Source organism: Hyperolius riggenbachi, chromosome 11, assembly GCF_040937935.1.
Source record: "Hyperolius riggenbachi isolate aHypRig1 chromosome 11, aHypRig1.pri, whole genome shotgun sequence".
In the NCBI taxonomy this organism is placed as follows: Eukaryota; Metazoa; Chordata; class Amphibia; order Anura; family Hyperoliidae; genus Hyperolius; species Hyperolius riggenbachi.
Genome location: NC_090656.1, coordinates 38,366,507 through 38,390,935, shown reverse-complemented (window position 1 = coordinate 38,390,935; position 24,429 = coordinate 38,366,507). Strand labels below are relative to the sequence as shown.

The window sequence follows — 24,429 nt, the reverse complement described above, 5'->3', positions numbered from 1 at the left end:
TAGTGTCAGTCTGCTGCTCTCCCCGCCTCCTGCAGAACTCCAGTCCCCGCCTGCATCCCTTCCCTCCCTGCTGATTGGAGAGAAGGGACGGGGGCAGGGACCGGAGCTATGCAGGAGGAGGGGGAGCAGCTGAGACCGACACTACAGATGTAAACACAGCCTCACAGCACGGCTGTGATTTATGAGGGATTGCAGAGTGCAGGGGGACCTTAGTGGGGTTTGGGATAGCAACAGAGGCTGGGCTGTATAGGCAGATCCAGCCTCTGTATGCAGATAACATTCTTTAAACACACCTCGGGTGCTCTTTAAGAATTGGAGGCTGAAAATTCTAGAAAAAATTTGTACTGCTTTTGACTCATAATTCCAGACACAAATGCACCGCCAGGGAGGTTAATAGTTATTGTTTGGGGCTGGTGCACACCAGAAGAGCTTTTCTGAGCGCTTTGTGATTTTCAAAGCTCCTGCTAATGTTACCCTATGTGTGTGTTCACACTGGAGGGATGTGCTTTTGTAAAAATCCCCCATAGCATTACATTAGCAAGAGCTTTTAAAATCTCCTAGCATTTAAAAAGCTCTTGTAGTGTGCACCAGCCCCTAGTGAAATAAAATAAAAAGATGTATTCAAAAAAAAAAAAAAATTATATATATATATATATATATATATCCACTGTATAATATATATATCTATATGCTGTATATATGTAACACCGCAATACGCCAAGCTGAAAGAGACTCTATTACTTGCATTCACAAGGTTTATGTCCTGCATCTGTTGAATAACTTTCTCCTTTAAGTGTGACATTCCAGCTTGGCATGTTTACTGATGCATAGTGCTATATATGGAACAATTCCATTTTGTTTTATCCACAACTGTCTGCCTGCGTGAAAAGCTATTTGTTTGGAGGGTATTGTGAATAAGCAAATAAGACTTTCCATGCTTCAGCAGGGCCGGCGTGTAGATTTGTCAGACAGAACTCGTTGTGTTCTTGCCTTTGTGTTTTTGTGAAAATTCTGAATAATCCCTGTTCTTCTATTCACAGGACTGCGCGTCTAACCATCAGTACGGGACTTCAATAGAAGCCGCTGCCAAACAACTTCTGAACATAAACCCAGATCCTCCGACGTATCCTCCTTATCAGTACTCGGCTAGTTTACACAACACAAACCGGAGGCAGAGAACGGCGGTCTTTCTCAGGCGAGACAATAAGAAATATGCCGAGAGGAAACTTCTGAAGAAACGAAAACATTTTCTATTGAAAGAAACTCCAATCTTGATGCCCATCAATAATTCCGCTGTGGATCTCATGAGGCTGGAAGAGGACGACAGGAACAGCAATTGGAAAAAGCTTTATGAGGTCCAACGACAGCGTAAGAAGCTCATGCAAGATATCTGCTTGAAGTATAAAGGCGGTAGCAGGAGGATCATCACTCCTTATCACGTCTCCAGGATCTTTGTGGAGGACAAGTATAAGATTCTCTACTGTGAAGTCCCAAAAGCTGGTTGCTCCAACTGGAAAAGAGTTCTGATGGTTCTTAACGGATTGGCCTCTTCGACCATGGATATTCAGCACAACACAGTGCATTACGGAAACTACTTGAAGAGGCTGGATAGCTTTGACCGCAAAGGAATTTTCAACAGGCTCAATACCTACAAAAAGATGATTTTTGTCAGGGAACCTTTTGAGAGGTTGGTGTCTGCTTTCCGGGACAAGTTTGAGCATGCCAATAACTATTACCATCCCGTTTTCGGCAAAGCCATCATTTCAAAGTACAGGCAAAATGCCACCAGAGAAGCTCTGAGGACAGGCTCTGGAGTACAGTTCAAAGAGTTCATTCAGTACTTGTTGGATGTCCACAGGCCGGTGGGTATGGATATCCACTGGGACCATGTGAGTAGACTTTGCAGCCCATGCTTGATAGATTATGACTTTATTGGGAAATTTGAGAGCATGGAAGAAGATGCTAATTTCTTACTGCACCTTATAGGCGCCCCCCAAAATTTAACTTTTCCCCGATTTAAAGACCGACATTCCAACGAGGAAAGGACCACTAGTAAAATTACACAGCAATATTTTGCACAGCTTTCTCCGCTAGAAAGACAAAGGACCTACGACTTCTATTACATGGATTATCAAATGTTTAATTATTCCAAACCTTTCGAGGACTTATACTGATCATCTGAAAACGGAGTATGGGGTTTCCAGAAACCATTTAATGGGGGCAGTGTTACTGTAGGAAAGGTGTTCAGCTCCTGGTCTGAACTCCAGATTTTACATTGATCGGGTCAGGTTTTTACTTTTCAAACTGTAAAGCAACTCTTATGAAAGTCTATTTTAATACCACCGTGCAGTGCTCTTTCACTGATATTTCGATACAACAGTTATATTTGCATATCATTTCTATACGAGTTACCTTATTGGAGGTGTGAACTACACTACAATCCTGCGACTATTTCTGTTCTCTTGTTTTAAGAAAATATTTAACTAAAGATTCTTTATTGTAAAAATGGTATTTTTGTTGAGTAATAAAGCTGTTTTTTTTTAAGAAATACAAATAAAAAGGGCTAGATTTTTACTGTGATGGTAGCTTTTTATTACCTTTTATATAAAAGCAGAGTAGGGATGCTCAGTTAGATGCTGATAATTATAAGTTGATGCAAATATTACGCAGCTCGGACATATAGCACTCTCACATGCAGCAGCTGCTGAATTTGTTAGTTCATTTCCAATTTGCATAAAATTAGCATACACTTTGCATCATCTTAGAATTATTAGCATTTCACTGACCAAACTACAGCAGAAAAGTGAATAGGCTCCGCTCATAAATAGTGTTGGTCCTCGCATTCAGGACATGCAAAACCATACTTCAGCCTTGAAGAAGCGGACAGGGTGCAATACTCTGATACTTCCTCCTACCAGCATTGAAAGAAGGAAGTATTGGAGTCACATGACGCACAAGTAATTGAACTGATCATATCCGCTTGTTTGGTGCTGAATGGTTGTGTTTGTATTGGGAACATCCAAATTCACCGGAATATCAAAATTCACCCAAACACCAACATTACTCACAAAACACTCCAACTCCTTTTCTCCACAACCTCACAACTGCTTTAAAGTGTACCTGAGACGGATTACAAAATAATTAAAACAAAAATGTATACATACCTGGGGCTTCCTCCAGGCTGATTGGTCCCTCGCCGTCCTCAGCCGCTGTCTAGATCCTACACTAGGCAGCCTGGTAATTTCGGAAGTTGGCGCGGCTGCAGAATACTCCCAGCAACGGGGACGCGATGGGGCTTGTGGCTGGGTCGCACATGTGCAGAACAGTCCAACTTCCAAAACTACCTGGCCACCTAGCGGAGGACCCAGGCAGCCTGGGAGGAAGGCAAGCGACCAATCACCTTGAAGGGGGCTAAAGAGTATGTATAAAACTTTTCATTTCATCCGTCTCAGGTTTCCTTTTAAACAATACCAGTTGCTTGGCAGCCCTGCTGATCTCTTTCACATCAGTAGTGGCTGGATCACACACCTGAAACAAGCATGCAGCTAATCCAGTCTAACTTCAGTCAGAACACCTGATCTACATGCTTGTTGAGGGGCTGTGGCTAAAAGTATTATGCTACGTACACACTTGAGATAAAAGTCTATGGAAAAGGCATGATCACAGACCAATTTTACCCCCCTTCATGTAGTATGAGAGCCATACTCTACACAGTCTATTCTATGGAGCTGAACTCCCCATCAGACAGAAATCTTTGCAAGATGCTGCACACAAAGATGCCGTAAACATGCAACAGATCAGTATCTGCAAAAGATCTGTTCCTGCAAAAGATCCGTTCCTGCAAAACGCATTCATAGTCTATGATATCTGCAGATCCTCATACACACCTTGTTTAACAGGCATTCATCTGCATATCTGACAATCATCTGCAGATCTGAAGATCCATTCTGGTGGATCTGATCTGCAGATGAATATCTGTTAAACAAGGTGTGTATAAGGATCTGCAGATATAGACTATGAATGCATTTTGCAGGAACGGATCTTTTGCAGGAACAGATCTTTTGCAGATACTGATCTGTTGCATGTGTACAGCATCTTTGTGTGCAGCATCTTGCAAAGATTTTTATCTGATGGGGAGTTCAGCTCCATAGAATAGACTGTGTAGAGTATGGGCCTCATACTACATGGAATGGGGTAAAATTGGTCTGTGATCTTGCCGTTTCCAAAGACTTATCTCAAGTGTGTATGTAGCCTTATGGCCCATACTCACGGGCTACACGTGTTGCGGCGACAGGTCGCCCGTGAGTATAAGGCGTTGCACGGGTGCGCACCCCGAACCGTCGCTTGTCGCTGATGTCGCCAGGCGATTGGCGCGGTCAATCGCCTGGCGACAGCTGCCGCCGCAACGTGAGTATGTTAAGTCTATGTGGCTGTTCTCATTTAAGCATTGTGTTTTTCAGCGATTAGCTGAAACGCAAACTCATAGCCTGCACCATTTTTGAGCGATTAGCGCTTCAATGTTAAAGATAGGAGTGCTTCAAAATCTCCCCAAAAGTGCTGGGCTGTTCACAATCCTCAGCGTTTTTCCAGCGTTTTCCTGAGTAAATATTGCAGATTACCCACAAGACAGAGCACATTACCCATAAAACACATCTGTTTCCTGTCTAGCGGCCATTTCCTGTATGGAAGAGCTAAGCGAAAAACGCCATCTCATACAGTGAAGAAACGCTTAAAAACCTATCAGCGGTTTCCTAAGCGTTTAGCGATTTATAGTGTAAATGGGGCCTAAATGTATTAGAGGCAGAGGATCAGCAGGATAGCCAGGCAACTGGTATTGTTTAAAGAGACACTGAAGCGAAAAAATATATATGATATAATGAATTGTTTGTGTAGTACAGCTAATTACTAGAAGATTAGTAGCAAAGAAAATATTCTCATATTTTTAATTTCAGTTATATAGTGTTTTTTCTAACATTGCATCTTTCTCTAATATGTGCATTTTTTACACAACACTCAGCATTCTAAATGTTTCTACAGAGCAGGCTGTGAACTATTGACCTGTCCTCAGGCTGAGAAAAAGAAAATCCTTGACTGAAAGCTCAGATAACAACCTTCAGAACTCAGAGCTCTCTGCAACTTTGAAAGTCGCAGAGCTCAATGGCTTTTTTTGTATAGATAACAACTTAAGTCTCTTAACTCTTCCTGTACTGGAAACAAAATTAGACTTATGTCTCTGCTCCTAATATTTTATTTCTTAGCTGTACTACACATACAAATCAGTATATCATAATTTTTTTTTCGCTTCAGTGTCTCTTTAAAAGGAAAGCAATATGTCAGCCACCACAACCCTCTTACTTTAGGGGTGCTTTAACCAGGGTGAGCCAAATAGTGTATTTTGAGGTCCTTTACAACTGTGGCACTTGTCATTTGTATTTTTTGCATTTACGTCTGTATTTCCCCTGTAAAATGCCTATTAAATTAAATGATTCTTGGAAAAAAATATTACCCAAAGAAAGCCTAGCTTGTCACAAAAACAAGCAATATGTGTATCATTTTGATGGCATAAGTGATGCAAAAAAAAGTTATTGCTGTAACAATAGCGACACAGTCGATGCCAAAGTTATCAGAAATCCCCAGGGATGCGAAGTGGCTAAAGGCAGCCGTTGCGTATCATGGGGCCACCCAGACTGTTTTCACATTCCAGAGAAAAAGTCTGTCATGTAATGAAGGATCCATTCCTGAAAGCTTGGTACCAGAAGGCGAGTCCATGTTCTCTCTTTACGGAGCAGCACACACCAACCCCAACATCTTATCCTTATACACTCTGTGGTCAGCACTGCAGCTACAGGAGATTATAATCATTACTAATAAAAAAAAAAAAAAAAGGCCTGTCCATTAAAAAACAGGCGCTAGGCCAATGGAAACATGCCACGCTCACTACCCCGCCCGTATGGCTCGACTCCATCTGCAATGCACACATGGCTGCAAACCGCACACATTAAAAACAGGGAGGCTAAACTATGGAGATTTTGTTAAACAAAATAAAATGTTTTAGCAGGTGAGACCTACTTTAGGCCATTGCCTACTTAATGGGGGAGGAAGGGGGGGGGGGGTGGACGGACAGGGTTTAGCTGGGCTTGAAGTGTGCTTAGAATGGGGTCCTTATCAGTAATACAGTATGCTTCCTTCATTATTGTGCTTTTATGATTTAAGCTACAGTGAAGTCACTGCCGGTATGTACAATAAAAGTTGTTTCTCTCTGCTTACACGGGTAGTAAACTAGTGACTAAATGTGTTATAAAATCTACTTCTAAAATGTTCCCAGTGCTTCTGAATTGTTTTCTACCAGCTCTAGCTCTCTGAATTGTCTCACTACACTCCTTATCAACCCTACGTAGATCATTATGGGCACTTCTGCAAACATGAGTGTACAGGTAGGTAGGAACCAGTTTTAGTGTGTAAAATCGGACGCCGGATTACACCAAGAAACTCTTCAAATATGACTGGGTTTTCAGCATAATATTCACTGCCAAAGTTTGGGGTTTCTGAAGAGAATCTGAAGTTCATTGTTTGCCGCTGTACCTACAGCCCACGCCTGTCCGCCACCCCACCCCTCATCAATATCCATCCAAGTTAAGGTAGGTCGACCACACCTATGTAGCAAGTTTGAATGCACACGCATACACACACCTTCTTATAGCAAATGTAGCTAGCATGGCTCCCCACCAATACAGGAAGTGTAACCACTGAAGCACCCCGACCATCTTTAATATATTGCAGAGTACAGCAGCGGAGCAGTGTAATATGTACCTGCTTCTAGCATGGCATGGTCTGTTCTGCGAACATTGTTTGTGCAGCACTGATAGCCAATCAGCCAGCTAGAGTTTCACTTTAAAGGACACCCGAGGCGAAAATAAACGAATGAAATAAACAATTGTATCTCTCTTCCTTCTCCTAAAAATGACTTTTTAAGATATTCCACAGTTTTATTTTATGTTTAAATCTACTTTTTAGGTTTGAACTGTTTCATTGTTTTTGCTCAATTACACATTCATTGAAGTATGCCTGAGCTAGAGTCAATGACTATTGAACCTTTTATCTCTTTCCTGCTCTCAGAAGCCATTTTCTGCTAGGTAAATGTTTTATAGTTAGAATTTCTTATCAGTGAGGGTTGCACTGTAGCCCCTTCCTGTCTGAGTCAGGACTGAGTCAGCCACTTACATACCTGATGTTTAACTCTTTCAGGCAGAGAAAGAAAAAAAGGAACACAGCCTAGTTATTTGTGTGCTAGGCACTGTACATACCCATGTCTATCTCATCAGGTCACATGTCACTTCGGGTATCCTTTAAATTACACACAGGGAATGAGTGGAGAATAATGAGACTGCACCAATTTCCCTTTCAGGGAGGAAGACATGTGAATGCTGTGCTGGTGTTTGTGTCTGAACCAGCAGCTCGACCGCCATGTTCTTCAGCATTGCGTCAGACAGGATTTTTATTTGCAGAAGCCGCATCTGAAATATATAAAGGTATAATCTGAGCACTTTGTAAACCCAGAGGAGCCTGTCTGACCACAAGCCCCGCCTCCTGCCCCTGGAATTATGGGGAAACCGCGTACAGTATGTGCTATAGCAATAAATAGCTGTATTAAATGACTTTTCTGCAATGTGCTAAATAAAAGCCCCCCCCCATAAGGGGGTGCGTGAAAAAAGGGGGCGCCAGGAAAAAAATAATTGGCACTGGTGGATAACAAAACCTCAATAACGATAAACATCGTTAATGATAAATACCATTTTAAAACAGACAGGAGATGAAAACGAAAAGACAATAACTTTAACCTTCTTGGCGGTATAATTCTTTCTGGATTTTAGTGTCTAAAAGTGGTGCAATTTTTTTTGTAGAGATCTGTAGCAGCCCAGCACTCGCTCACCTCCCTGGGATCCAGTGCTGCAGTTTTCCCTCCGTCCTCTGGGTGGCGCTGTAATCCTGTAGTGAGATCGCCGTCTGTCTTCATGACGACAGATGGCGATCTCACCAGGGGGAAGCAGAGCCTCTGTGAAGAGAAAGAAGAATGGCCAACATCAGGATCACCCGGGAGGGGAGTAAAAACACCCGCTGCGCACATTACTCTGCATAGACCTCCCGGCGACTACCACGAGTCATTGCAATGTGTTATTGCAATTCATCTTTGAACAGCAGTTTTGTTTGTTTAGAAGCTGCTGTGAAAGATTGCTGAAAATGGCAATTCTGCTATTGAAAGCAGTGCACTGTGTATCATGGCATGGAGTAAGCTACGCCTGAACTGGGGAATAAGAGGTGGTTTTTACTTACCTGGCCAGAGACTTAGCACACCTGAATTAAGAGGCATATGGAGGCTGCCATATTTATTTCCATTCAAACAAGTCCAGTTGCCTGGCCATCCTGCTGATCCTGGCTAACCTTTCAGAGGCAGAGTGCCCAAAATGCGACCTAACATCGACTTGTTTATCACTGAGTGCCAATATGAAGGGGGGGGGGGTGCGCATGACATTGTATGGGCAGAGCTGACGTAATGATGTAACAGCGAGGCATAACAAAGCAGCGTTTCCGCCATGATGTGGTGAAACGAGGATTCGCAACATAAGTGTGCAGAAACTGTGTGATGCTATTTATTAGTATACCCGCCATAACCCCAAAGCAGCAAATATAGCTAACTATGACGAATAAATAATAACTATAGCAACAGTTACCCCAGACACCAGAAAATAAATGCAATGTGGGCAACATTTCAGCAGAAAATCACGCAATGTGGGCCACATTTCAGCAGAAAATAAATGCAGTAGACAACATTTAAGCAAAAAATAAACGCAGTGGGCAACATTTTAGCAGAAAATAAATGCAGTGGGCAACATTTTAGTAGAAAAATGCAGTGGGCCACATTTCACCAGAAAATAATGCAATGTGGGCCACATTTCAGCAGAAAATAATGCAATATGGGCCACATTTCACCAGAAAATAAACGCAGTGGACAACATTTGAGCAAAAAAAAAAACGCAGTGGGCAACATTTTAGCAGAAAATAAATGCAGTGGGCAACATTTTAGCAGAAAACCGCAGTGGGCCACATTTCACCAGAAAATAAACAATGTGGGCCACATTTCACCAGAAAATAAACAATGTGGGCCACATTTCACCAGAAAATAAACAATGTGGGCCACATTTCACCAGAAAATAAACAATGTGGGCCACATTTCACTAGAAAATAAACGCGGTCGCTCAGGCCTTCCACTCTACATATTCTTCGTATTCCAGGGGGGTATCAATATTAATAAATAAAAATGTAATATTTCAATTGCATGATATCAAAATAGACCCGGGTGGGCGTTATATAATTATACATGCCACAATAAACAACGAAAAGCTACTGCTAGTCAATGTTTACATACCACCACCAGCTGACATAACAATACTAGACAAAATACTTACCATAATTGCCCAATTCCCTACGCGTAAATTGATAATGTGTGGAGATTTTAACTTGGTACCAAACCCTAAAATTGACAGATTTAAACCTAACCCGAAGGATACGCTAGAATTCAGCAGATGGATAGATGCATGCAATTTACACGATGTATGGAGATGGAAACATCCTACCTTAAAAGCGTACTCCTGCCACTCCGCTTCATACGGTGCACTATCTAGGATAGACCTGGGCTTGGTTTCCTCCGAGGTTCTTCCCTTGATTAAAGGGACACAATTTCTCGCTAGGGGTATATCAGATCATGCTCCCTTGGAACTGGTTATACAGAATGGAAATGAGCAAGGGGCCAGAGCCTGGAGACTATCCAAGCACTGGATAACAGACCCCACAATAGATGACATAATAAAAAGACGAATCAAAGCATATTGGTATATAAACACAGATTCCTCCACTCCTCAAATGGTATGGGACGCCAGCAAGGCGGTATATACAGACTAAAGATCCAGAAAAATACAAACAGTGGCAACTAGCTCTGCAAACTCTTGAATTATATAGACTTGAAACCACTAAAAAAAGTCTCTTGGCTCAAAAACAGAGAATCTTCGAACAAGGGGATAGAAATGGCAGCATGTTAGCATGGCTTTCCAAAGATACAAACACCTCTATTTCCATCCCTCAGATATACACAACCCTACAAACAAAATCGACTAATCCAGATGACATAAACGCAACTTTTTATAAATACTACTCAGACCTCCACTCTAGCAAATCCACTGTGACAGACTCTGAACTCACGAACTACTTAGCCGAGGTTAGCCTGCCTACCCTGAACGAAGAAGACCTTAAATTCCTTGAAGCCCCTTTAACACTGACAGAAATATCTGATGCTATTACAGATATGCAAACTAGTAAAACTCCAGGATTAGATGGTTTCCCAGCGGAATATTATAAACAATACTCCAAACTACTAGCTCCTAAACTTAGAGACCCTCTCCAGTCCTCCTTCAACCGGGGGTCTCTCCCGCCCTCCATGTCTGATGCATTAATCATAGTAATCCCCAAACCAGGAAAGGACCCTCTACAGTGTTCATCCTATAGACCAATTTCACTGTTAAACACAGATGCAAAAATTTTAGCTAAGGCTTTGGCCACTAGATTGAATCAAGTCATAACTAAATTAGTTCACTATGACCAATCCGGCTTTATACCGGGTAAAGGTACTGATATAAACATACGAAGACTCATGACCAATATCGTTGCCTCCCATTCTAATGTAGGACAGAGGGTGATTGCCTCCCTAGATGCCGAGAAGGCTTTCGACTCGGTTGAGTGGAATTTTCTTTGGGCAGTATTAAGTAAATTTGGTTTCGGTAGTAATTTTATCACATGGATCAAACTATTATATGAACATCCCAGGGCCAGAGTAAAATCCAATAACACAATTTCAGAATTTTTCCCACTCAAGAGGGGCACAAGGCAAGGCTGCCCGTTATCCCCTAGCCTTTTCGCCCTGGCAATGGAACCCATTGCATCGATTATTAGACACTCCAGCACAGTACAGGGACTGGTAATGGACAATCTCCATGAAAAAATATCCTTATATGCGGACGACGTCCTCCTTTATTTAAATGATCCTGGCCCTTCTCTCACTAACGCTCTAAAATTATTTGACATTTTTGGCAAAATGTCAGGAATCAAAATAAACTGGACTAAGTCACTCTTATTCTTTTTAGACGCTGTTCCGACAGCTGTTCCAAGCCTAAATCTTCCTTTGCAGACGGTCACTCAATTTAAATATCTTGGAATACATATCACTAAAGATCTCACCACTTACCAACCCCTTAACCTTGATCCAGTTATTCGCCAGCTAGAAAATAAATGCACAATCTGGAATAGACTCCCGCTATCCTTGATAGGGAGAATAAATCTTATAAAAATGATTTTCCTACCAAAATTTACTTATATCTTTAGACAAGCCCCTGTATGGCTACCATTATCACTTTTCCAAAGAATAGACAAAATTATCTTGAGCTTTATATGGGCAGGTAAGCAACCACGCCTAGCCATGGACATTTTGCAATTACCTAAGAATAGAGGGGGCCTTGCCCTGCCACACCTTCAGAAGTATTATTGGGCATCTCTTCTTGTAACCATTAGATGGTGGTTTTCGCAAGATGAAACAAACCCGGCAGTGAATTTAGAGGCAGCGATATTGGGCTCATATGAGCAACTCACCAATTTACCATATAGAAGTCCTACACAAAACCCCTGTGTAACCCTGCCTATGATAACAACAATGGAAGGCATAGAGGGCGGCTAGAGCCCCCCTGGTGAAACCCAACAACATTTCTCCATTTACACCACTATGGGGCAACCCACAATTATCTCACTTTTCCACAATTCCAGACCCAGTCATCTGGGCAAGATATGGGATAAAGAACATAGCGCACATACAGCAAGATGACACATGCTGTACGTTTAATGACCTTAAGGCTCAGTTTAACCTTCCAAACATGCACCTCTTTCGCTATCTACAGCTTCGCCATGCCCACAGATCTCAATTCGGCTCACACCCCCCTACGCTTAAAACAGATGACATTGAACAATTACTCTTAACTAAAGATCTTCTTAAACCCATGTCCACTATTTACAGTGAATTTGTAAGTTTAAATAATACCAGACTTGACAAATGCTACCAGAAATGGGTATGTGATATCCCCTCTTTAGATAGAGACGACTGGGATGTTGTGCTCGAAGATTTTCCCACATCGGTTATCTCAGCCTCTGATCAACTAATTCAAGCCAAATTCTTGCACAGAATATATTTAACCCCAGAAAGATTACATAGAATCAGTGACAGCAACTTAGATAGATGCTGGAGGTGCAGCACAGAACTGGGCAATTTCATACACATATTTTGGGCATGCCCGCGAATTACTTCATTTTGGACAGAAGTACATACAATAATAAGTACCCTACTGCAGATTTCCTTACCTTTTGACCCGGGTTTACTACTGTTAGGGAGGTTTGACGAGGATAGTGTCCCCAAAAACAAGCAAACACTAATTAAAATTCTTTGCTTTCAAGCGAGGAAAGAAATACTGAAACTTTGGAAAAAATCCTCAATACCAACCGTAGGCACCTGGGCTAAAGCCATCAATTTGACCCTTCCACTGAATAAAACTACTTACCTCAACAGACGCTGTCCTAAAAAATTTAATAAAGTATGGGGAGTGTGGGAGACTAGAATTCTGGACCCTACTAGTGAATATTTTATCCCAATTATAGATTAGGCGGAGGGTGCGGTCTTCCTGGGGGGGGGGGGGGGGGGGCGGAGGCTGGACGGAAATCTTTATTTTTCTCTCTTGAGTCCTACCTGTCCTTGGACTCACTTTCTCTCTACCTTTTCTCGTAGTACCACAATGGGTTCATATCCTCTCATGCTGTGATAGCAAATACCAGTACATACTGCAACTAATAAATACACTAAACTGCTACTGTGATCATCAGAATTAGATGTATTGTGTATGATTATATCATTTTGATTATCTGTTCACGATTTATGTACCTTACCCATTGTATACTACTTTGTCTGCTGTTTTACAAAAAATACAATAAATTTTAACTGTTAAAAAAAAAAAAGAAAATAAACGCAGTGGGACACATTTCACCAGAAAATAAACACAGTGGGCCACATTTCACCAGAAAATAAACGTAGTGGGCCACATTTCACCAGAAAATAATGCAATGTGGGCAACATTTCATCAGAAAATAAACACAGTGGGCCACATTTCACCAGAAAATAAACGTAGTGGGCCACATTTCACCAGAAAATAATGCAATGTGGGCAACATTTCAGCAGAAAATAAACACAGTGGGCAACATTTCACCTGCAAAAAAAGGAATGTACTCACCTGACATAAGCCCCCTCTCCCGGCCTCTGGCGCGCAGCTCCCCCGGGCGATCCTCCTGCATATCTCCCGCGCTGACAGGCAGAGAGCAGGGCTACGGGAAGATGGCGCCCACAGCTATGCACTGGAGACACAGAGTCTCCAGTACAGGGCTTCGGACCCATCTTCCCGTAGCCCTGCTCTGCCTCCCGTGAGACTGCAGGCTGGAGCGGGGCATCTAGTAGACGCTGCGGCCGGTTCATGCAGTTCAGCCAATGTTGCTCTAAGGCTACGTTCACACTGGTCAGTTGTATAACTCATGCGTTATAATGACTATGAACTGCAATGAAAACTAACTTGACCAAATGGAGGACTAAGACATAATCTGACTTGGCTTCCCACCTAGCAGCGTTTCCTCTACATCGCCATTGGGAAGGCCATTTTGTGCGTCTGGTTAGTTCAGACGCCTCCCATCATTTGATTCTTTATTCCATTTGGCTTTTATCCCTGGTTGAGCCACACAGAGCTGGGTATCACGGCCTGATGAAGGGCTCATACAAATTTACATAAAAGCCCGAAACGAACATGTGTCGTTGCCTTTGAGATAAAATACCCGTAAAGCTACAACCACTTACTAAGCCAAGTCAGATTATGTCTTAGTCCTCCATTTGGTCAAGTGATGTATTATTGATCATATGAAGACTGATAGTATAAAAATGAGGTTCTTCAATTTCATACAATTTTTGATATACCTTTTTTCTATATGTGTCAAAGTTTTTTCATGAAAGCATTTTCCTGCATTTCGAGATTTCACTATTTATATAAGTCCTTTTCTAAAGTAACAAAAAAAGGAGTCCCCGATCTACCCCTTAGCGCAGCCTGGTGGTGATTGGCCAGGCTGCGCAAGGGGTCTCAGGGGGGGCCATCTAACGCGGCGGGTAGCGGCGCATCGGCGCGGAGCAGCGGCGATCGGCTTGTACATGCAGCTAGCGAAGTGCTGGTTACGTGTAGCAAAGCAAAAAGCGTGCAAATCGGCCCACCAGGGGCTGAGAAATCCTCCACGGCGGCTTAGCCTGAGCTCAGCTCGGGCTTACCGCTGAGGAGGTTAAAGGATACCCGGGGTTACATGTGACATGATGAGATAGACATGTGTATGTACAGTGCCAAGCACAGAAATAACTATGCTGTGTTCCTTTTCTTCTTTCTGTGCCTGAAACCGTTAAATATCAGGTATGTAAGTGGCTGACTCGGATAGAAAGTGACTACAGTGTGAAACTCACTGATAATAAATTCCAACTATAAAACACTTTCCTAGCAGAAAATGGCTTCTGAAAGTAAGAAAGAGATAAAAAGGGGAATTTCTTATCAGTGAGGGTCACATTGTAGTCACTTCCTGTGAGTCAGGACTGAGTCAGCCACTTACATACCTGATATTTAACTCTTTCAGGCAGAGAAAGAAAAAAGGGAACACAGCATAGTTATTTGTGTGCACTGTACACTGTACATACCCATGTCTATCTCATCATGTCACTTCGGGTATTCTTTAACTTCTGGCAGACCATTCTGTGTGTATATGGTAGATCGGTGTTGCACATGTGTTTGTCATTGCAGCAGCCAGTGTCACAGGCCATTAAATACAGTCGCTAAATCTGCTTTCCAGGAACTGCTCATTTTGGCCCAGCAGGTAAAGCTCCCAAATTCACGTCACCTAATAACAGACATTCTAATGATTCAGACGAGAACTGGAAGACCACTAATGGGCTCTAATGTTCCCGGTTTAGTAGAACAGGCCTGCTGCCTGTATCTGAATGTGAATAAGCCTACAGACCACCAGAACCCCCCACCGGGTCTCTGCTCTCCTGCACCACCCTCTCTGCTCACGCCTTAACAATGTTATTAGAAACCAGATAATAGATTTGTTTTAACAATCATGGGATACAGCTCACGGGTGAGCGAGCGGCATCCAGCTGGAGACAGGAGATTGTGTGCGGAGTCTCATGATTAAGATTATATTGATCTCCAGGGCCAGCGTGAAAGGTGTCTCTTATTCACACAGCGTTGTTCGATATCAGTCAATATAATCTCCCGTGTGTTACACAGCCGGCTGAACAGAGGAAATTGTATCACTTCTCATGAGCAGCTTCTGCTGCTGGAGGTCAGGCGGTACATGGCATTCCGGCACGAGGCAGCCGCACGGAACTCTATGATTATCTGACAGTGTTATTGTATTTGTTCCGCTCTGTAGCCGCTTCACTGCTCTTATAGATATCCTGCTCCTTTCCTTAAGCTGGCCACAGACAGGAAGATATCTCAACAAACAGCAGTCAGACCGCAAAGACAACTTCCCACCTCAACTCTGACCCAGCACAGCAACCAGCTCTCCTCCTCTGTCAGAGAAATAGCAAAAATCACATTCCCCAGTGCTTTAGGAAACCTGTGTGTGCAATAACAAAGAGCACCAGCAGGGGGAAGTAATGCCATGAGAAAGCCTTCATCACAGCCAATGATTGCAGGATGCTGCAATGTACCGTTACACTCTATATTACCTCTTAAAGCGGAATATAACCCAGAATTTCTTCTTTGCTCTAAAAGATTATTTACAGCATATAATATACTAACACAATGTTTTTTTTTTTTTTGTAAAACAGCATTCAAAGGGTTACATCACGGGGCTGACTCTTCCTTCTGCAGGGAGAACCCGCATCCGAACTGCTTATAATCTTATCTTGTGTACACATTCTTTACTTGATACATTTATGTAAACATTCTCTGGCTGTGCAGGACTTCAGCTGATGAGTGCTGAAGTGAAAAACAGATCAGAAATAACTGCTGGCAGCATTTACAACAGAATGACAAAAATTTGAAAGCTGCTGGTGCATTTTATTTATAAGAAAATAACTGGACTTTAGGAAGTTATAATATCTAAATAAATATTAATACTTGTGCACAAAAGCAAATATGATAATTGTGTGGGGTATAAAAAGTAGGATGACACATTTTTGTTGAAAAGTTTGTCAGTTTGTACCTTAACTGAGTGGGATATGAAGGCTGACATTTATTTCCTTTTTAAGTGTACCTGATACAAGATACAATGAAAACAGAAGCTTCCTCCAGCCCCATACAGGGTGCCGTTAGGATGCAGCAGGCCCAGGTTACCGACCAGTCAATGAAAGCAATTGCTTGGGGTCCCAATCTAGGGGGCCCCACCAGCAGGGCGGGGGAAGCAGCCCTCAACCTCGAATGTCCCTCCCTGTGATGTAGCCAGTGGCTGGCCAAATGTCCATGTACGGTCTGTGCAGCGCTCCTTCCTCTGAGTCAGTAGATATTTTGTGCAGGGCTGCAGGCAGTGTCACTCATCATCCAAAAAGCTCCGCTTTGCATTACACTGGTGGCGGGTGTCTGTGTCTTTAAAGGACAACTGTGGGGAGGTGGCCATGTTCTTTTTTTTTTCCTTTTGTGCAATACCAGTTGCCTGACTGTCCTGCTGATCCTTAGCCATAGACACTGAACAGGCATGCAGCATATCAGGTGTTTCCATCATTAATGTCGGAACTGACAAGATTAGCTGCATGCTTGTTTCTGGTGTTATTCAGACACTATTGCATCCAAAGACATTAGCAGGGCTGCCAGGAAACTGGTATTGCTTAACCACTGTGTCCTACTGGACGTAGAGTTACGTCCAGGAGGCCATGTGCGCTCCCGCAGCCGATCGCGCGCATGCACGCTGATTCCTCTCCCCCGCAGAAAAAGCGACAGCTTCTCTCGGAAGCCTTTTTTGCCTCCTACATCCCCCTACGTTCCTCTAAGCGTACATGTCATGTAAACAAACCTAAGGTTGCCATCTTGTGGCCAAAAAGTAAAACTACATCTGCATTAAAAAACAAAACAAACATTTACATTTAAAAAATTACTATTTACACCCCACCCTCTCAAAAATACCCAAATAAAATGTTTAATAATAAAAAAAACCATTGCAAATAAAAAAAACAAATATTTACCTAAGGGTCTAAACGTTTTAAATCTCTATGTAAAGATGAAATATTTCTATTTTTTTTTTATTATTATTATACGCTTGTAAATTGTGATAGATGCAAAACGGAAAAAATGCACTTTTATTTCCAAATAAAATATTGTCGCCATACATTGTGATAGGGACATAATTTAAATGGTATAATAACCGGGACAAATAGGCAAATACAATACGTGGGTTTTAATTATGGAGGCATGTATTGTTTTAAAACTATAATGGCCAAAAACTGAGAAATGACGTTTTTCAGTTTCTTTCTTATTCTTACAGTTAAAATGCATTTACAGTAAGGTAACTCTTAGCAAAATGTACCACCCAAAGAAAGCCTAATTGGTGGCGGAAAAAAACAAGATATAGATCAGTTCATTGTGATAAGTAGTGATAAAGTTATAGGCTAATGAATGGGAGGTGAACAGTGCTCGGATGCATAAAGTAAAACCGACTGAGGGCTGAAGTGGTTAAGGAGGAATAAATATGGCAGCCTCCTTATACCTCTCCCTACAGTTGTCCTTTAAGGGTCCTGGCTTGATGAGGTCACTAAGCGCTTGAAAAAGTGCTTTGAAAAGAGATTTCTTGAGCACCTTTAATGAATAAATACATTGTATTTATTCATTTCCGAGGCAAAGAGTTCAATTCCTGACTGACATCAGGAAGTGAAAATAAAACCCTATACAATAGCTCTTGAAAAAATGCTTTTCTAAGCGAAAATCACTCTGAAAGTGCTTAGAAAAGCGCTTTCAAAATCACTCAAATCGCTCAGCTCTGGCAATTTCTAATGCAAACAAGGCCTTACATAGCATTTTTAGTAAGAGGGCTTTTTGATCCTTATTAGCCCCTTAGACAATCCTAGGAGTTCTGGTTCCCCATGAGCATGATGGGCAATCTGACCTTCCTGTGTTAAAACAGGATTGTCACCATAAAAATCAAATTTCAACAGCAAGTGAGTGTATTAAGTGATAAAGATGCTAATCCTGCATTCAAAATGTTTTCTGCTGTTATGATTTGGAGTTATCACATACTTAAGGAGCACTGGCCCTTAAGTAGTCAGTGCCAAACAGTTGCATGCTGGGGGTTCTTTTTATCTATAATATATTCCTCCTCTTCCCTTTATTTCTCTGCCTAGCTGCTTATCTAAAACACGAGATCCTGCTCACTTGTGTTTACAAGCAAGGCTGAAGTGACTCAGCAACTGAAGGAGAAAAGAAAAAAAAGTAAAGGGCAGAAATTACATCAGGATTTAGCATAAACTGTGGGCAAAAGACAAAGTCATGGTTCCCACCAGGAACAGAATTCTCTGCATTTACTATATAACATTCACTGAAATCAAAATGTGGACAGTACAATACATGTGTTATATAAGTAGAAAAATACTTGATCTACTTACGTATGTGTTTTTTTTCCCTGGCATAGTAATCCTACTGCTTTAATACATTCCAGAGTTTTTTCCTCCATGTTCAGATCATGTCCGCTAGTCCTTTGCACAAGCCTATTAACAAAAATCTCATTTGCCAAGCTTTTATGTTGCCCTTTGATGTATTTATACATGTTAATTAGGACACATCTAAAGACTCGTTCTCAGGCTTGACTAATGTCGGCTGAGGTGACCAATAAAGATTGCTTCACCGATAATCAGGCTTGTGTACAGTGACCCACCAGCGATCCGCCTGGCAGATGACTCACCCCCAGTGATGGACAATACTATTGTCCACAAGGCATGATGTCATGTACGCGCCACTACTACGTTCAGCTGACTAACGCCTGTGCGGTCCGGATCAGTGATGTTGACCAAGGGGAGCGGGTCCCTAACGGGCGACATATCTCACAGGTTTGTATGTACCTTATGGGATACCAGAGTCGAATGAAGTAGGGGAAACGGGGCATGTACAGGAAGTTGTCCTAAAGCCCACCACTCCCCCCGTTCTCCTCTGTCCCCCCCCCCCCCCCCCCCCCCTCCTTTGGCACCTAAATGCACCCGAGCAGCTTCTTCCAGGTCGCCAGAGTCGGACATTAGTGCGCAGGCGCAAACACCATGCCTACGTTATGCGCATGCGCCGAGTGCTCCTGAACGCACTCGCTGTAGGATGTACGCAGCCAGGCCATCGCCTGTGCACTAATGCCCAACTTTGGTGACCCGAAAGAGGCTGCCGAGGGGCAATTCGCTGCCAAAGGAGGGGGACGTCATTCGGCTCTGGTATCCTTTAAGGCACCGTTTCTCCAGACTAAATAAGCTCAGTTTACCTAACCATTCCTGGTAAGTGAGACCAATAAGTCAGTTTTGTTGCCCGTCTCTGCACTTGCTCTGAAACTGTAAATTACATCCTGTAATGCAGTGCCAAGAACTGAATTCCATATTCCAGATGCGGCCTTACTAGAGAGTTAAGTAGGGGCAGTATTATGCTAGCATCTCGAGTTTTTATTTTCCTTTTAATGCATCCCAAAATTTTATTTGCTTTAGCAGCAGCGGCTTGGCATTGAATACGATTACCTAACTACTTGCTCCGCTCCGTCATCAGTCTCCCAGCGGTGATCGCCACTAGGAGACTGTTAGACGGCGAAACCGCTGTCTATTTAGCCTGTACAGCGCTGCGATCTGTGGCAGCGCTGTACTGGGGACATCCGTGTAGCAGGAGAGCAATCAGCTCTCATTGGCTGAAGCCTATGACAGACAATCGCTGTCATAGGCTGGCAGGGGGAGGGAGGGATGGGGAAATAAATAAAAAATACTGTTATTTAAAAAAAATATATATATATTTGCCAAAAATAAACAAATAATCCTGGGAGCGATCAGAGCCCACCAACAGAAAGCTCTGTTGGTGGGCAGAAAGGGGGGGATCACTTGTGTGCTGAGTTGTACGGCCCTGCTGCGAGGCCTTAAAGCTGCAGTGGCCTATTTTGTAAAAAAATGGCCTGATCACTAAAGGGGGTTTAAGCCTGTGGTCCTTAAAGGAATACTTAAGTAAAAAAAAAAAAAATGACATTTACTCACCTGGGGCATCCCTCAGCACCCCGAAGCTGGATGGTGCCCTCGCAGCCCCGCTCCGATCGTCCTGTCCCCGCCGGCGGCTACTTCCGGTTCGGCGACAGCCGCCGACAGGCTGGGAACGCGGCTGATTTTCCGCGTTCCCAGCCGCTGCTATCACTCTCTATGCTGCTATAGCGTATATATAGACGCTATAGCAGCATAGAAAGTGATAGCAGCGGCTGGGAACGCGGAAAATCAGCCGCGTTCCCAGCCTGTCGGCGGCTGTCGCCGAACCGGAAGTAGCCGCCGGCGGGGACAGGACGATCGGAGCGGGGCTGCGAGGGCACAATCCAGCTTCGGGGTGCTGAGGGATGCCCCAGGTGAGTAAATGTCATTTTTTTTTTTTGACTTAAGTATTCCTTTAAGTGGTTAAAGGGAACCTAAACGGAGAAGGATATGGATTTTTCCTTTTAAAATAATACCAGTTGCCTGACTCTCCTGCTGATCCTGTGTCTCTAATACTTTTAGCTACAGCCACTCAACAAGCATGTAGATCAGGTGCTCTGACTGAAGTCAGACTGGATTAGCTGCATGCTTGTTTCAGGTGTGTAGTTCAGCCACTACTGCAGCCAAGGAGATCAGCAGGACTGCCAAGCAACTAGTGTTGTTTAAAAGCAAACATCAATATCCCTCTTAGTTTAGGTTCCCTTTAACTTGCTGTCGGTGAGTCCTTCTCCAATCTCCAAGTTTGATGTCCCCATCTGTATCCGGTTTATTTTTTATGGTGGGCAAACTTTTCGTGGCCTGGGCCGCATGCTGCAGACTGCGGGCTGCATTCCCTAAATCCCCCCCCCCCCCTTCCTGCAGAGTGGAAGCATTCCTTACATTTCTCCCCTCCCTTCATGCAGAGTCGCGGGTGGCAAGCGAGGAACTTAAAGGGGAACTTCAGCCTAAACAAACATACTGTCATTAAGTTACATTAGTTATGTTAATTAGAATAGATAGGTAATTTAATTTTTTACCCACCCTGTTTTAAAAGAACAGGCAAATGTTTGTGATTCATGGGGGCTGCCATCTTTGTCATGGGGGCAGCCATCTTTTTGGTTGAAAGGAGGTGACAAGGAGCAGGAGACACAGTTCCAAATATCCTGTGTCCTGATTATTCCTCCCAGCTGCACACGCTAGGATTCAAATGTCAAATTCAAAATGTAAAAAAAAAAAAAAAATGTGCACCAAAACAGCAGAACGAGAGCAACAACATCAGAAATCCCATCATGCTTTGCACAGCATCAGGGGAAAAAAGCCCGGGCAGTTTTCTTCTGTGCAGCTAAAAATGAGGCTTGGATTAGAGAAACAAAGTTCTGATGCTGTGAAACTGTTAAAGAAACACCAGGCCTTTTCAGTGCTGCTGAGTCGATTTTTAGTCCGGAGGTTCACTTTAAAACTCACCAGCTCAATTCCAGCGTAGTCTCCATGGCAACAGGGCGACACATGACTCGCAGTCAGGACGTTACCAGCATAGTACATGCTGGCAGCCAGTGTATTACACACTGGCAATGTCCTGACGGCGTGTCATGTGATGCCCTGTTTTTTTTCCGGTACAAGGATATGTACGTTATATCAAAAATATTGAAGGAACTTGAAGAATTTATATGCAAAAATACAAAAAGTCTTTATTGCAGACAACACTTGTGCAAAAATGTTCATAAAAGGTATCTTTCAGGAAACATTTTCCATAGCAAAGAATGGCGAACATACAGCAGTGATTATCATTAAGATGGGTGCAGTTGTAAATATTGAAGCGACGACGTCGACTTGTTTCGGGATAAGCCCTTCATCAGGCCTCCACATATGGCTATTCTCCTCCAGCTCCTGCCATGTGCGATTCCTGTGTTTTAAAATTGGATGAGTGGTTATACCTGGCTTCATTTTGTCCAGATGTCTGTTAAGAACATGTGTTAACTCAGGGGCAAATGCAGGATTTTTAAGGGGGGGGGGTTCCTGAAAGGTCCAGAAGCATGTATGTCCCCGAGTGCTTCCAAATACAGGTGGCTCCATACTGCCCATGCACAAAAGTGCGCTGGCGTATTACGGAGCTGCCTATCTTTGGAAGTACTCAAGGACACGAGTGTTTCTGAGGGCTTCTGGTAGCAGCAAATGTGAACGGGGTACAGCGCTGGAACAACTCCCCAAGAGAGGAACAGGAGATAGACTTAGTTTGGACAATTCAGTGGAATATGCTACATAGTGTCACATAGCGCAAGCGATACCCATATGATGCAGGGATATATGCATCTGCGGAAGATGGCGGCGCTATATAAATACTAAATAATAATATTTTGCCTCACTAGGATTGCACTTTTATTTTGCTTTCCTGTATGACAAGAAGACACAGCCAGCCAGCTCTAGGGGAAGAGGTAAACAAAGGTGAATGAAGGAGGCTGGTGCACACCAAGAGTGCTTCTGAGCGTTTTTCAAATCAACAGTGATTTGAAAAGCGTTTGGCTAATGTTACCCTATGTGGGTGTTCCCACAGCAGCGTTGTGATTTTTTCAAAATCGCAGGTATACTGCATGTAGCATGTTTTTGAGCAATTCATTCAAAAATCGCTCTGAAAATCACTTCACAAAATCACACTCACAAATTGCTAGCGATTGCTATTGTCATTTTGGCATTGCACTAGCCCAGAGAGAGGAGTGGAGAAATTGAGAATAGCCTGAGATGGAGCAGAGAACTTATCTGTATTGCAGTCCCACAGACATCACACAGGCTACTTGCCTGTAATCGGACTCCTGTCCCTGTCAGTCTCTCACACAAGTCAGAAAGAAGCCCTCCTGGAGTCAAGGGACTGTCAAAAACTTTTCAGCTTGTTAAACACCTTACCCACACATGCAGTCATTATAACAATGGGGAGAGACCAGCCAGATGTTTGCCCACAGACTCTGAGTCCAGGCAAGCTCTGCATCATGCTGTGCATATTTACCAGCTTGCCTGCACTCTAATTTCATCATGTCTGACACTTCTGTGCTGTGGAGAGTCCAGGACTCCATAATCAACATTCTCTCACTGCAGGCTGCTTCTTCTTGTGAGGGAAGCTGGGCTGCCTCTCTCATTCTATTAGCTGGAGGGAGGCACCAGAAGTTAGAAGGAAGGGAGAATGAGGCTGTTTATATTATGCAGGCTTCCCTGGCTGAATACACAGCTCAGTGCAGGGGGGAGGTTCCAGACACCCGGAATAGCCCCCTCAGTTCGCCAGTGTTAACTATACAGATTTGTCTTTATATGTGGAGGCCTGATGAAGGGCTTATCCCGAAACAAGTCGACATTGTCGCCTCAATATTTACAACTGCACTAATCTTGATGTTAATCACTGCTGTATGTTCGCCATTCTTTGCTATGTGTTGTCTTTAATAAAGATTTTTTGTAAATTCTTCAAGTTTCTTCAATGTTTTTGATATACATAGGCGTGTACTGGTATAAAGTCTATGTGGGTGTTGTGGCCCATCTCAGAGGATAGTATTCTTTTTGTTTCCCTTTATACGGAATATGTGACGCCCTGTTGCCATGGTGATGACGCTGGAATCGGAGCTGGTGGGGGGGGATTCCGGCCACCCATCGGCGGGCCGGATGTACAGTGTATGCGGGCCTATTCTGGCCTGCGGGCCGTAGTTTGCCCAGCGCTGTGCTAGACCAAAGGTATGAAGATGTACAGGATCTTCTCAAAAAATTAGCATATTGTGATAAAGTTCATTATTTTCTGTAATGTACTGATAAACATTAGACTTTCATATATTTTAGATTCAAATACACACAACTGAAGTAGTTCAAGCCTTTTATTGTTTTAATATTGATGATTTTGGCATACAGCTCATGAAAACCCCAAATTCCTATCTCAAAAAATTAGCATATTTCATCCGACCAATAAAAGAAAAGTGTTTTTAAAACAAAAAGTCAACCTTCAAATAATTATGTTCAGTTATGCACTCAATACTTGGTCGGGAATCCTTTTGCAGAAATGACTGCTTCAATGCGGCGTGGCATGGAGGCAATCAGCCTGTGGCACTGCTCAGGTGTTATGGAGGCCCAGGATG

General features: G+C 43.0%; 1 protein-coding gene and 1 long non-coding RNA gene across 16 annotated transcripts in view; one reads left to right on the top strand and one right to left on the bottom strand.

Moving 5' to 3' along the window:
* The window catches only part of CHST8 (carbohydrate sulfotransferase 8), a 584,914-nt gene extending 582,431 nt beyond the window's left edge, over window positions 1-2,483 (top strand). For all 10 annotated transcript variants that reach the window (XM_068260871.1, XM_068260863.1, XM_068260868.1 and 7 more), the window contains one exon: window positions 1,041-2,483. In XM_068260871.1, the coding sequence (XP_068116972.1) occupies window positions 1,041-2,174 (1,134 nt within the window). In that variant the 3' untranslated portion in view covers window positions 2,175-2,483. The remainder of the gene's footprint in view (window positions 1-1,040) is intronic.
* The window catches only part of LOC137538597 (uncharacterized), an 887,672-nt gene that overhangs the window by 58,102 nt on the left and 805,141 nt on the right, over window positions 1-24,429 (bottom strand). The gene's annotated exons all lie outside the window — the stretch shown is intronic.